This window comes from Xenopus tropicalis, chromosome 4 (genome assembly GCF_000004195.4).
Source record: "Xenopus tropicalis strain Nigerian chromosome 4, UCB_Xtro_10.0, whole genome shotgun sequence".
Classification (NCBI taxonomy): domain Eukaryota; kingdom Metazoa; phylum Chordata; class Amphibia; order Anura; family Pipidae; genus Xenopus; species Xenopus tropicalis.
In genome coordinates this window covers 1,298,849-1,314,321 of record NC_030680.2, presented here as the reverse complement: position 1 = coordinate 1,314,321, position 15,473 = coordinate 1,298,849, and the positions used below count along the sequence as shown (strand labels likewise).

The 15,473-nt window shown below is 47.2% G+C and overlaps 1 protein-coding gene across 1 annotated transcript; it reads left to right on the top strand.

Annotated features, from left to right (window-relative positions):
• The first annotated feature begins 341 nt into the window (after positions 1–341).
• Positions 342–15,067, top strand: LOC100497709. The gene is made up of 11 exons (XM_031900340.1): positions 342–556; positions 4,184–4,534; positions 5,761–6,084; positions 7,225–7,332; positions 7,826–8,281; positions 9,448–9,831; positions 10,277–10,582; positions 10,733–11,044; positions 12,325–12,624; positions 13,258–13,323; positions 13,628–15,067. The coding sequence occupies exons 1-11, from the start codon at positions 499–501 to the stop codon at positions 14,017–14,019; spliced, it is 3,057 nt and encodes a 1,018-aa protein (XP_031756200.1). The 5' UTR covers positions 342–498; the 3' UTR covers positions 14,020–15,067.
• The last annotated feature ends 406 nt before the right edge of the window (positions 15,068–15,473 follow it).

Sequence of the window (15,473 nt, the reverse complement as noted above, 5' to 3'; positions counted from 1 at the left end):
AATACATAAAAAGAAAGTGTTTGGGGGGAGTTTCAGAAAAAAATTGTGATTGGAGGAAAAGTTTGAATCTAATTAATATGAGTCTTAATCCAACCTGAAATGAAAGGAATAATAATGTGATTATTGTATTCTATTCCCCTGGTACATACTGTCTCTGTACTTAATGTTAATAAAATAATCTCCATTCTCACATTAAACGGTTATTTTATTGGAAATGCGCCTGATACATTAACCCTTCGTGTGCCACTCGCGCCCTATTTCCTATTTACTTGATACATAACTGGCTCCGTATTGAGCAAGATACAGAGCTCAGAGCCGGGGGTGCTGGGAGTTCCTGTGTCTCGTAGCCCCTCCCCCAACAAACTGAAAGTAAATTCCTGTCTCAGAGCAGAGCAGGGAGTCACCGTGACAGAAATATCCTTCCAATAAGTAAATGGCCCCCGTGAGGGCTTTATAACATGAGGGATAAGCCCCCCCCAGGCTGCACTGCCCCTCAGTATGGGGCCCCCCAGCCTCTCCTGGTTCCTACTGATCTCTCTCTCCCTCACAGGAACAGGTAAGATTAACTAACAGGTATCGCCGGGTTATCTGTATGGGGCAGGGGCTGTGGCTCTACAGACTGTATGGGGAGAGGGGGGGTTCTGGTATATTATATGGTGCTCAGGCTGCTGCTATAGGGGTAACACAGCCAGGGGGCCCCACGGCAGAACGGGACATGAAAATGGAAAGCCATGGCTTGTGGGTTCTGAAGGGGCACTGTGCGGCTCTGTATAGTAATACTGAGTATCTAGTGACAGATCTGCCCCAGCTTTATTGGTTATAGAGAGGCCTGGCCCCTCCCAGTCTGGGGCGGGTAACACTGTGCGGCTCTGTATAGTAATACTGAGTATCTAGTGACAGATCTGCCCCAGCTTTATTGGTTATAGAGAGGCCTGGCCCCTCCCAGTCTGGGGCGGGTAACACTGTGCGGCTCTGTATAGTAATACTGAGTATCTAGTGACAGATCTGCCCCAGCTTTATTGGTTATAGAGAGGCCTGGCCCCTCCCAGTCTGGGGTGGGTAACACTGTGCGACTCTGTATAGTAATACTGAGTATCTAGTGACAGATCCCAGTAAAGGGTGGGAAGATCTATAGAGTAATGTTGAGTATTTAGGACAGAGTGGCCTGGCCCCTCCCAGTCTGGGGCGGGTAACACTGTGCGGCTCTGTATAGTAATACTGAGTATCTGGTGACAGATCTGCCCCAGCTTTATTGGTTATAGAGAGGCCTGGCCCCTCCCAGTCTGGAGCGGGTAACACTGTGCGGCTCTGTATAGTAATGCTGAGTATCTAGTGACAGATCTGCCCCAGCTTTATTGGTTATAGAGAGGCCTGGCCCCTCCCAGTCTGGGGCGGGTAACACTGTGCGGCTCTGTATAGTAATACTGAGTATCTAGTGACAGATCTGCCCCAGCTTTATTGGTTATAGAGAGGCCTGGCCCCTCCCAGTCTGGGGCGGGTAACACTGTGCAGCTCTGTATAGTAATACTGAGTATCTAGTGACAGATCTGCCCCAGCTTTATTGGTTATAGAGAGGCCTGGCCCCTCCCAGTCTGGGGCGGGTAACACTGTGCGGCTCTGTATAGTAATACTGAGTATCTAGTGACAGATCTGCCCCAGCTTTATTGGTTATAGAGAGGCCTGGCCCCTCCCAGTCTGGGGCGGGTAACACTGTGCGGCTCTGTATAGTAATAATGAGTATCTAGTGACAGATCTGCCCCAGCTTTATTGGTTATAGAGAGGCCTGGCCCCTCCCAGTCTGGGGCGGGTAACACTGTGCGGCTCTGTATAGTAATACTGAGTATCTAGTGACAGATCTGCCTCAGCTTTATTGGGTATAGAGAGGCCTGGCCCCTCCCAGTCTGGGGCGGGTAACACTGTGCGGCTCTGTATAGTAATCCTGAGTATCTAGTGACAGATCTGCCCCAGCTTTATTGGTTATAGAGAGGCCTGGCCCCTCCCAGTCTGGGGCGGGTAACACTGTGCGGCTCTGTATAGTAATACTGAGTATCTAGTGACAGATCTGCCCCAGCTTTATTGGTTATAGAGAGGCCTGGCCCCTCCCAGTCTGGGGCGGGTAACACTGTGCGGCTCTGTATAGTAATACTGAGTATCTAGTGACAGATCTGCCCCAGCTTTATTGGTTATAGAGAGGCCTGGCCCCTCCCAGTCTGGGGCGGGTAACACTGTGCGGCTCTGTATAGTAATACTGAGTATCTAGTGACAGATCTGCCCCAGCTTTATTGGTTATAGAGAGGCCTGGCCCCTCCCAGTCTGGGGCGGGTAACACTGTGCGGCTCTGTATAGTAATACTGAGTATCTAGTGACAGATCTGCCCCAGCTTTATTGGTTATAGAGAGGCCTGGCCCCTCCCAGTCTGGGGCAGGTAACACTGTGCGGCTCTGTATAGTAATACTGAGTATCTAGTGACAGATCTGCCCCAGCTTTATTGGTTATAGAGAGGCCTGGCCCCTCCCAGTCTGGGGCGGGTAACACTGTGCGGCTCTGTATAGTAATACTGAGTATCTAGTGACAGATCTGCCCCAGCTTTATTGGTTATAGAGAGGCCTGGCCCCTCCCAGTCTGGGGCAGGTAACACTGTGCGGCTCTGTATAGTAATACTGAGTATCTAGTGACAGATCTGCCCCAGCTTTTATTGGTTATAGAGAGGCCTGGCCCCTCCCAGTCTGGGGCGGGTAACACTGTGCGGCTCTGTATAGTAATACTGAGTATCTAGTGACAGATCTGCCCCAGCTTTATTGGTTATAGAGAGGCCTGGCCCCTCCCAGTCTGGGGCAGGTAACACTGTGCGGCTCTGTATAGTAATACTGAGTATCTAGTGACAGATCTGCCCCAGCTTTATTGGTTATAGAGAGGCCTGGCCCCTCCCAGTCTGGGGCGGGTAACACTGTGCGGCTCTGTATAGTAATACTGAGTATCTAGTGACAGATCTGCCCCAGCTTTATTGGTTATAGAGAGGCCTGGCCCCTCCCAGTCTGGGGCAGGTAACACTGTGCGGCTCTGTATAGTAATACTGAGTATCTAGTGACAGATCTGCCCCAGCTTTATTGGTTATAGAGAGGCCTGGCCCCTCCCAATCTGGGGCGGGTAACACTGTGCGGCTCTGTATAGTAATACTGAGTATCTGGTGACAGATCTGCCCCAGCTTTATTGGTTATAGAGAGGCCTGGCCCCTCCCAGTCTGGAGCGGGTAACACTGTGCGGCTCTGTATAGTAATGCTGAGTATCTAGTGACAGATCTGCCCCAGCTTTATTGGTTATAGAGAGGCCTGGCCCCTCCCAGTCTGGGGCGGGTAACACTGTGCGGCTCTGTATAGTAATACTGAGTATCTAGTGACAGATCTGCCCCAGCTTTATTGGTTATAGAGAGGCCTGGCCCCTCCCAGTCTGGGGCGGGTAACACTGTGCAGCTCTGTATAGTAATACTGAGTATCTAGTGACAGATCTGCCCCAGCTTTATTGGTTATAGAGAGGCCTGGCCCCTCCCAGTCTGGGGCGGGTAACACTGTGCGGCTCTGTATAGTAATACTGAGTATCTAGTGACAGATCTGCCCCAGCTTTATTGGTTATAGAGAGGCCTGGCCCCTCCCAGTCTGGGGCGGGTAACACTGTGCGGCTCTGTATAGTAATAATGAGTATCTAGTGACAGATCTGCCCCAGCTTTATTGGTTATAGAGAGGCCTGGCCCCTCCCAGTCTGGGGCAGGTAACACTGTGCGGCTCTGTATAGTAATACTGAGTATCTAGTGACAGATCTGCCCCAGCTTTATTGGTTATAGAGAGGCCTGGCCCCTCCCAGTCTGGGGCGGGTAACACTGTGCGGTTCTGTATAGTAATACTGAGTATCTAGTGACAGATCCCAGTAAAGGGTGGGCAGATCTATAGAGTAATGTTGAGTATTTAGGACAGAGTGGTATTAATGTTGGGGGGAGATATTCCCCAGGGAATTCTGGGAATAGGGGGGACGCAGTACTGGATAGAATGGGGCCCAGTCAGGCAGTAGCAGCAGAGCCGCACAGAGGGAGCACAGAAACAGCACATGGATTTATAGGAATATTTAGGTTATTTAGCAATAAGTTCAGCTGAATATAATAAACGTTAATATCTGTGTGTGTTTCTATCAGGTTCTTTAAGGGTAGAAATGGGGGCGGAGCCTGTGAAATCCCTGAGGAATGAAGAAGCGTTTATCCCGTGCTCTGTAACCGACTGGGGCCCCGGAGACATTAGTCCCCCCAAACTGTCAGTTGAATGGACCCAGAAAACCCTGAATGGAAGTAAAGGGCCAGTGTATCTGTATATGTCTGGGACTCACACCCCCACCCGGCCCGGATCCTACATATCAGACCGGGACCTTATAACCGGCAATGTGGGGCTTCACTTACCCCGGGTTCAGTTCACAGATGAAGGAGAATATACCTGCACTGTCATTTATACCCCTAATAAAGCCGTGGGAGAGTCTGTCCTGCAGGTGTCAGGTAAGTGGCGTTTATCCCACATTTGGCCAGTGGACTGGGGGGGGGGTGAATTTTGGTTGTAAGTTGTAATTATTGGCCGGCATGTTGGTCTGAGTTATGTTAATTCTTTCTTATGAAGTTTTTAATAAAAAAAAACATAAAAACCCTTTGCCTAATGTCACAGAAAAGAATTTCTGACAGTCCCAGCAGCGCCCCCTCTGGCTGCACATTGCAAGTTCATTGGAACCAATCACTGGGCAGGGATTTCTCCAATAGACACTCAGCAGTTGCTCAGGAAACTGTATCTTATCATGTTATACCAGGCAGCCAATCAGCTTTCTGTGATGTCACCAATGAAATTTTTGAGCTCCCCTCCCCCACTTGCCCCAGCACTAGGGATGTGCCTGGATTGTAAAAAAGAATATGGGTAGAAATGTTTAGCTGTGGGGTTTGAGCCCCTGTACCAGCCCAACGGCACCAAAGCTCTATAGAAATAAAGCCCCATGCCCCTAAAACGTTAAGTTTAAGGGTCATTATATTAGTATTATCAAAAATCTAATTTTTAATCAGCTTCTATGGCAGATATTACCTGGCTTGTGCTGTTTGATAATTTACTACAATCCCTAAGCTCCGCCTCCCAACAGCAGCCCAGAGCCCACTGAGCATGTGCGTGCCCTAAATTTTACAAAAGAGGGTCTAACAAAGTAACAAGATGGCGGCCCCCTGTGGAAAACTTAGAAAGCATAGATCATTAGTTTAATTAGGCTTCTCAGCCTCTGGGCCCGGGCAGTCAGTTCAGAATGTTTATGTTTACAAAATGATATTCTAATGATATTCAGTTCTAGACTTTAGTTCTATAATGTGGAACCTCCTTTTCTCTAATCTGATTGGCGCCCTCCTGTCTGCTGGGAGGGGCTACTGGTGAATAAAGCATCCACCCCCTCCTTGTACCTGTCTAATGTATCTGCCAGTACCATGAATCAGGGAAGGAGTTTCTACTAAACCGGATCCCATTGGCCGGGTTGATATTCAGAGGTGCAATATGTGAGGTTTTGGCAGAATTAACACACAAATGGCTGCTCCTTGTTACACTTATACATAAGGTACAACTGATCCTTGTGCAGGGGGAGAGATACAGTTATGTGTGGGGGCCTCACAGCCATTAACCCTTTCCTGCCATTCGGCACCATTTGCTGTTACAGTATCAGGTTTATTGTAGAGAATAAAACCCTTGTGTCCCTATGCAGCTCCCCCAGCCCCCAGCCTGACACCGACTGATATCACAATGGAGCCCGGAACAGAGGCGACAGTTACGTGTGAGGCCAATGAGTTTTATCCCAAAGACATAACTTTCCAGTGGATCAAATATCCCCGAGGTTCTGGGAATGTTCCGTTACAAAAAGGAGTCTCCTACACTCACCCAATAGATAATGAAGATGGAACCTTCAATCAAAGTAGTTTTCTGCGGATAAATCCGACACTAGAAGATAATGGGAACGTCTATTCCTGTAATGTGTCCCACAGATCCATGGGAACTGATCTGCAGCTCTGTCTCACTCTCTCCGTCACAGGTAAATTCTATTATTCTCATTTATTACTTCTTATATTATTAGTTCCTATAGAAATGAGCAGACCCCCCCGTGCCCACTATTGGGGGATACGTTACAGTTGCTCCTATATAGGCAGCTCCCTCTTACTCATCAGGCCCAATAAGAACAAGACTTGGAAAAATGACCTTAGTGTTTTATGAAGTAGGTGGGTTGAGTGGGTTAAAGCAACAGAGTGTATTGCAGGGAAATATAATTCGCTTCTTACAGAATATCATGGATTTTTGTATTAAAAAAAGGCCACAAAAGAGCTAGAGATCAACAGAGGGTTAAATGAAATGGGAAATTCTAAGTAAGGAGAGGGACCGGCACAGAATGGGAGGGGGATGACAGTCAGGGAGGTGAGAAAATGAGAAAAGCTGCCAATGTCGTTCAGATGGGAAGCTCACTGGGCAAGAAACGGTTTATGTTCTACTGAGGGAGAGGCATTCAGTGACAGTGTGATTTGCAGCAGGGGTATGTTATAGTATGGGAAGAGGGGAGGAGACTGTGTAAGAAGAGCTGACATTATATTGTACAGAGGGGAGGAGACTGTATGGGAAGAGCTGACATTATATTGTACAGAGGGGAGGAGACTGTGTAAGAAGAGCTGACATTTTATTGTACAGAGGGGAGGAGACTGTGTGAGAAGAGCTGACATTTTATTGTACAGAGGGGAGGAGACTGTGTAAGAAGAGCTGACATTTTATTGTACAGAGGGGAGGAGACTGTGTGAGAAGAGCTGACATTTTATTGTACAGAGGGGAGGAGACTGTGTGAGAAGAGCTGACATTTTATTGTACAGAGGGGAGGAGACTGTGTAAGAAGAGCTGACATTTTATTGTACAGAGGGGAGGAGACTGTGTGAGAAGAGCTGACATTTTATTGTACAGAGGGGAGGAGACTGTGTGAGAAGAGCTGACATTTTATTGTACAGAGGGGAGGAGACTGTGTGAGAAGAGCTGACATTTTATTGTACAGAGGGGAGGAGACTGTGTGAGAAGAGCTGACATTTTATTGTACAGAGGGGAGGAGACTGTGTGAGAAGAGCTGACATTTTATTGATTGGAGTGGGGTCATCTCCATATTTCTATGTTTCTTTTAATGCTTTTTATCTCGTTACAGAGCCAGATACCCCAAAAAGCCAAATTACTGCAGCTGTGGTTGGAGCGGCCATTGCAGTCGCACTTGTAGCTCTGAGCATTTATCTCTACATTATGTTCTGGCGGAAAGGTGAGCCCTGTAACTGGCACAGGGGCATCATGTCCTGGCACTGCCCTTGTATAAACCAGCGACAGGGGGGGGAGAAGGCAGAGGTAGGAGAGGGGGGGGCAGCCAGTACAGTGGCCCCGGGGCCTGATGATTTAGTGGAACCTTCTGGTCTGAGGGGGGTGTCAATTATTTTTTTTTATCAGTCCAGAATGGAGGTGGCACTTTTTATTATTAGTGCCACTTCAACTTTCTGCCTTTTTAGCGGTGCCAACTGATAGGCAGAGACCAAAGATAGTAGTAAAAAATAAACAGATTTAAAACTATGTAAACCCTATTACAGTCATGTTCTGCTGGGGGGGCAGCATAAGTCCAACTGCCCCAACCGGATACTGTAGGATTATACAATTATAGCAGTTGGGGCCCATTGTGTCCCTTACAATTATATAAATACCCAGAGTGATGTCTCTTATCACTAATACATTACAGTGACTTTTTTGGTTTTTTGTTTTAACAGAGCCCCCCAAACTCTCTCCCATTACCGGAGCGGAACATTTGGTGCATATGAACGAGGCGACTCTCTCCTGCCCGATCTCTGGTTTCCGGCCAAAGCCCATAGACATTCGTGTGTATTTGAGAAGGAAAGAGGGGGAAGAGATGGAAATTTACCCCTGGAAATCTGAGCCACAAACTGGTTCCTCTGCCCCACGGAACCATGGGAACAATTCAGCCGAGATGGTTCAGTTGCTGCACAAAGGGGACGTCGATAACTTGCCCCCAACACAGAGGCCGCTGAAAATCAATGTATTTCCTGATATAAAATCAAGTAAAAGGGGTATTTCCAACTGTCAGTGCACAATCCATATAACCCCCGACATAGAGGAAGATGATGGGGCAGAACTGACTGTGAGGGTCACTCACTCTGCCCTGAAGGGCCCCATCTCTGTGTCCTGTCGGCTGGAGGTCAGGGGAGGTAAGTTGTTGGCCTGAGACTCATACTGTGTATCTGTATTATGCAATAAACTCCTCCCCCTACGTCTACATCTCAGCCCAGACACACATTATGGTCCTGGGGTCTCCTCCCCTCTAGTTACACCACAAGGTAAATTAGTGAGAACAAACAGCACCAGTTACTGTCGTAAAGCAACACTGACATGGGAAAACCTGTTTGGTACAAACCCATCAGTTAGTAGAGCTTCTCCCCCACAATCCTGCATTGTAATCTGTTTTTCCCATGAGGCTAGCCATATTCTTCATTTCCCAGGGTGCCACAGCCATGTGACCTGTGCTCTGATAAACTTCAGTCTCACTTTACTGCTGCGCTGCAAGTTGGAGTGATACCCCCCCCCCTCACCCCCAGCAGCCGATCAGCAGAACTATGGGAAGGGAGCAAGATAGCAGCTCCCAGTAGGTATCAGAATAGCACTCAATAGTAAGAAATCCAAGTCCGGCTTGGGACTCCTCCAGTTACATGGGAGTAGGAGAAACAATAGGTTAGCTGAAAGCTAAAAAGGCAGAGAAAATTATTTGCTGTGTCATTTAGATATAAACAGCCCCATAAATTTCATGGCAGGGTCCCTTTAAGGTAAAATTACATTTATTATGATCAAATCTAATATGGGAAAGTGCAGAAAGAAAGGCAAGAATATCACTTAGCGTAACGTGTTCAAATGTCTACAGGGGGCAGAGACGGACTTACTGTATGATAAGGTGCAGGGAGTAGAAAATTAAATAATAATCAATAGAACAGGTGGGACTAGAATATTGAATTAAGCAGTTTATTGGATAAGATTACGGAGTCCAATATCCCAAGTAGTGTCAGTACAAACAACTGCCCATAATGAAACTCCAGCACTGGTTCTGATCCTGAGAAACAGCTCAGTTCCCTGCCAAAAAGCGAGACGGAACTGCTGCTCTTGGCCAGAAAGGAAATAGGGAAAGTCAGAGGAGCAACAGGACCTGGATTGGTCAGAACCATTTGATAAGTAAATGTCCCGTTAACCAGTGTTACACTTTATTCCCAGACACAAATACAGCCCAGAGCCTGTTGAACCCATAAACCCAAGCAGAAATTCAGAGGCACCTCTGCCCCCCACATATAGTTACACCTGGCTGTTACCCCTCTCTTTTATTCCTCAGTTAAACCCAAACTATCAAAGATCGTATTCCCGCTCCGTATCCTCCATGAAGAACCCGTGACTCTGACCTGCCCCATCAATGGGTTCAAGCCAAAGCCGCTCTCTGTTACTTGGCTGAAAGTGGATCCACTGGGTCAGGAAACAGAACTTCTGAGCTGGGATCGGGGTACAACCGACATCTGTGATCCCCAATATTCCCATCAGCTGGCGGAGAATGAGAGAAAATGGGAAAAAGAAGAAGACGACGATCGCATTAACTATTTCCTAAGCAACGTGACCCTGTTGCCCACAGTGAGGGGGGATCACGGGGCTCAGTACGTCTGTAGGACTCACCATTACGCCACAGGGGAAAGGGCAGAGAAACGTATGGAAATGCAGGTTTTAGGTAAGTACTTACTGTATATACTCTCATACATAATACAGGGGATATGTTACAGGCTTTGTTATAAAGAGATATCACACGCCCACCCCTTGCAAAAAGGGAAACTAAACCCCATAGATACACCCCTGCCTCTGTCTGTAACCATATACATTGTGATGTGTATAATATTAATAGCCCCCATTACCCCCCAGTGTAAGATCAGCAGGGCTGCCATCAGAAATCCTTTGGCCCCTGTTACAAGCAATTGGTGTCTATTGAATGTGACCCCAGGGCTTGTCTTGTCTGACTGGGGGCATAAAGGCCCCTGCGTGTCAGATAGCAAAGTACTGAGAAACCAACCATAGACTGATTATATTTGGTCATTATCTGGCACCTTCATCAGGGACTAGAAATATGAATTAGCCATTCATGCATGTAAAGGGTTAATGTCATATTTGTTTGTATTTAGCTGCCCCAGAGTTGGGCCCCATACAGAAATCCCCAGAGATTCTATACGTTGGGGAAGAGATGACGTTATCCTGCAGAATCCATTCCTTCCACCCAGAGATCCTGGGAGTTTGCTGGTATAAGGGGGATGAGCTCTTGGCATCAAGCACTGATCAAGCCCACCGGGGCGCCAATCACCTGTTAGACTGTACCAGCCGTGCCACATACAGGCCCAGTGTGAGGGACATTGGGAAGAGCTTCCGGTGTGAGGTCTCTCATGAGAGTCTCCAACATCCTAAATGTGTTTCCTGGGAACTGAAACATCTGAGTAAGTAGCACCTGGTTCTGATATTCTGGGTTCCAGGGTCGGAAGAGAGAGGGTGGGATGTTATTTCCTATTCTGGTTCTGCTGTAACCCATTGATTGAACTGATACAGTTTTCACATCCCATAATCCTCTACTTTCATTTATATTACAGTAAGTGAGCCGAGGGTAAGTGCTATAAAGTGTCACCCTGAGGTCCCTGAGTGCAACCAACCTGCAACCTTATCCTGCGCTATAGAGAATTATTATCCCAAAGTCCTCACCATCCAATGGTATCGGGGGCTGAAAGTCATCTCTATTGATAATGATCCAAAAGCTGCAGAGGAAGACCAAGAATCAGGACTTTTCTCCAGAACCTCAGAAATACAGATCATTCCAACTATTAATGACCACGGGACAGAATTCTACTTGAAGATCACTCATGGCATGAAGAACTTTGAAAAGAACTTTCCCATGAAACTAAGAGGTATCTAGAAGGTTCTGTTGCTGTAGATGTGAGGAGTATTCTGAATAAAACCCTCTCTTGATCCCCCAATCTTAGTAACCTCTGCTCTAACCCGACTAACAAATGACCTCCTATCGGCTAAAGCCAAAAAACACTACTCGCTACTAATACTTCTCGATCTCTCTGCTGCTTTTGACACTGTGGATCCCTCTCTTCTCCCCTAGACTCTCCGCTTTCTTGGCCTTCGTGACACTGCCTTATCCTGGTTTCCATCTTATCTCTCAGATCCTTCAGTGTCTCTTACAATGGGGAATCATCTTCTCCCCTGCCTCTCCCTGTTGGGGTTCCTCAAGGCTCTGCCCTGGGCCCCTTACTATTTTCTCTCTATACTTCCTGGCAAACTAATCAGTTCCTATGGCTCTCGTTACCACCTCTATGCTGGGGATACTCACATCTATCTTTCTTCTCCTGATCTCAACCCAGAGCTTCTAACTGGCGTCTCTCCCTGCCTGGCCGCTATCCCAGTCTATAGGGGAACATTGGGCGACTAAGATGATCCATCATCTCAATAACATTGAATTGCTTTAAACCCATAACCGGTGCCAATGATACTATAACAAAGTAGAGAAGGAAATGATCCAAATGTGGAGCTGAAGGGAACAAAGGAGGTTCAAGTGGGGAGAGTTTAATGATGGAAGAAGGGAAACCCCATCGGACACATTAATGTGACCAAAAACAGAGCATTTATTATATTTATTATTTTCCTTACTGAATATAAAGGAACACTCAGAATTAAGAGCAAGTGCATTACTGGCAAATATATTCTGGCCACAAGTGGGCTTATTGGGGTTATTGGGGTATCAAGGCTTTATTATTTCTCTGTAAAAACCCCAAACCTCCCATCCGGCCCTTTGGAACATTTTTTTATTGTGTATTTCAGCCCATTCCATTCACTCACTGGCCATGGTGTTTATGATTTGCCCTCTGAGGGACGATGGGCGCATTCAATGACATCAGCAAGGCCCTCCCAATAGGCCCCGCCCACATTCCCTATTGCTATTCCTATTGCTATTCCTATTGCTATTGGAGTGAAAAGGGACAGTTTTACTGAACACCTTCTAAACTTTTTGGACATTGATTAAGGGGGGGGCACTGGGAAATAGGATCCAAAATATGATTTTGGGGTGGTTCCTCCTCCCTTAAATTTTTTGACCTCTCAGAATTTAGTGGGGGAACCTGCAGAGTGTCAGAATGGTTCCTTTCCTTATACATTAATAGATAATATCACTTTCCCCTTTCAGGGCTGCCAGATGTTAAAGATATAACTTGCAATAAGTACCCCCCAAAATATGGAGAAGAACTAACCCTAAGCTGCGAGGTGATTGGATGCAGCGCCCGAGACATCACAGCGAAATGGCGAGAGGGCAATAATCCCATAAAGAGAGAAATGGAAGCAAAGACCCAAATAGATAGAGATTCGGTCACATTCCTCCTCACACTGACGCCCACAGCAGAGCATCATGGGAAATTATTCACCTGCCTGATAAAGCACAAGGACCTACCCCAGCCGATTAGGAAGATTATCTGCCTGAAGCTGCTGGGTAAGTGCTCCCGTGTCTGTGGGATATTTCTGTAATAATAATGAAAATATTAAAGAGATCAGGGCACTGGCAGGAGAATTGGGGTCACTATGGGGCCCGAGTGAGGTATGTGTCTGTATTAAAGGGAAACTAAACCCTGCGGCACAGCGCGGCTCAACCCAACGTTACTCAGCTGTTGCCGGACTACAAATCCCAGAATAATGTAACATAAAATGAAGGGTGAGGCATGCTGGGAGCTGTAGTCCAGCAACATCAGGGTTGGATTCTTAAAGCAATATTGCCCAATAAAACTTTCCCAGCTCTCTAGGGCCAATTAATATGCAAAAGAATCCCCCAATGAGAATCCCAGCTGATGTGAGTAAATCCGGCTCCCTGTTCTCTGTTCCTGCAATTGGAGTTGGGAGCAATAAGCACAGTTTCCCAGCACTGAACAAGTCTGTCCCTTTATCCCCATGTCTGATTCCTGTGCCATATAATGACGGGAAAATGCCATCATTATCTCTATATGTAAGGTACCAGCAAGGGGCCTGACACAGGGAATCAGCATTCTCATTGGTCACTTCTTCTGCAAGTAAATGTGAAATATTAGCAAATAATCATCTGTATTTTTGCATTTTATTCTCCTGTTCTTAGAACCTTCCAACCCATTGCCGGGAGCTGGAGCATCAAAAGGAACAGAACCAGTAGGAGGTGTGGATGGTATGACTGGTATCAGTTAATACAGGGTTGGACTAGGAGGGGGTGCAGGGACCACTGGCTTGGGGGAGCGCCCACTGGGTTATTTCCTGGTGTCCCTGTTGGCCCAGTCCAACCCTGAGCCAATAACACTGGGGATAATGAGACCAGTTCATCCCGTTGCTGCTAAACCCTATACCTGACACAACTACACTTGGCCTAGTGGTGGGATCCATCATCTCTTACCCCTATCAGCCTACAGTATGGAGAATATTTCTTATGTATCATCCAAATTCACATTCTCTATTTTCTCTTTCTAATTCTGTAGCATCAGGAGATGAAGTGGATGGAAGGAACCAGCGAAAACCAGCTTCAGGAAATCAGTTGGATGGAAGGAACCAGCCAGAAATAGGAGAGATTGAGTGTGTGACCCCCCCCAGCCCCAGGGAGGGAGAGGCCGTTACCCTTCAGTGCATCATTAGAGGGCAAGATGTGCAACATGGAGACTTCTCCTGGAGTGACGGGATGTTCCCCATTGATGAAAGCCAAATAGACAACTCCAACCTCCCTGATGGCTCCGGCTGTATCTCCAGGGTCACCTTCACTCCTGATGATGGGCAAATCAGATTTGAGGCCACGTTTAACTTCGTAACCACGGAGAGAACCTACCAGATTTCAGATTGGGGGGGGTCTATAATATTCCCCTATGTAAAACTCTGAACCCACTCACATTTGGTGCTTAGTGACTACAATGGACTGGAGATACCAAGTGTCTATAAGGGGGGACAGCACCCCGAAATGTTTTGTATTACATAGGTCAGTTTTTTCAAGTAACTGTTACTCGCAACTTAAAGGGGAACTATCATGAACGGGAATCAGCTGAACTTGGCCCAGTACTGACAGTCAGATTGTGTTCTGAGCAGAGAGGAGTGGGAGGGTCCAACCATTCTTGACCGACATCTAAGGTTCAACCAAGGTCGACTGGGCTGGTGGGAAACGGGAAAAAAACCTGGTGGGCTCTGCCCGCCCAGAACCGATCCCTGCTGGGTGTGTTCTCCATACCTCCCCCCGGGACCCTGCCACCTACCCAACCCCCCCTCCCGAAGCAATTAAGTATGTGTGCTCAGGGGAGGGGTTGGGTGTGCAGTGGGCACCCATGGGGGAAGTGTGGGGACCATGGTGGAGATCCCTTGGGGGGTACGGGCCCCTGCTGGTATCCCCAGTGGTCCCTGCATGCCCAAAGTCCAACCCTAAGTTCAACCCCCACCTGCCCTTCCTATCTGATAGAAAACCTGGAGAAGAAAAAATAAGATTGATTGAATTATTTATATGTATGTAAGCTAATCAGTAACAGAATATATGGGCCCCCGCCCAGCCGGGCTCCGTTCCTTTACTCCCCCTATGCACGTGTTTGCGGATGAGGGGTGTGGCCTCATGACATGCTGCAGCAAATCAGCTTTAGCTCTGATCTGTCACTCACACATTTCCGCATCACTGACACACCCCCAGGAGGCGGAGATTCCAGAGGGCGGGAGGGTGGGAGGCGGCTTTAAATAATTACCCGTAACTGTGCGACCAGCAGCATTTTTAAAAGCTTTAAATTGAAAGTTTGTCCAGACTTTATATTTTCAGTATTAGAAAAACATTTTTCATGATTGTCCAAAAGTTTAGCTTTTTGCACTTTTATACCACAGAACTTTGTAACGTTTATTTTTGTTTCGCTAAAAGTTTTTATTTCTGATGAAAAATAAAAGTTCACTGACACTTCTGGGAGGAGCTTTATTTGTTGTGTGGGGGGGGCCCTGTCCCATTGGCTGAAATACCTGCATAGAAACAACAGAAGGGGCAATTCTGGTGCCAAGAATGGGGGGAGGGGGGTTGGGGCACTATGAGCAGGAAAATGGCACACAAATCCCAGTACCACAGGCCTTCCCCATGTACAGAACATAAACAGGGTCAGACGGGGCCAGCGGCTCCCCAGCCCTCCCATTTCCTTTAATCCTGCTCTGCTCCTGCATCAATTACAGACTGACTGTATAACTGCTATAAATATCAATAGATCAGCCTACAGGGCATTTACATGTATATTGTACAGTCTGCCTTCCCCCTCTAGTCTCCGCCTACTCACTATTAATCATGCATACACACTAACCAATCCCAGCCCTGCCTGCCTT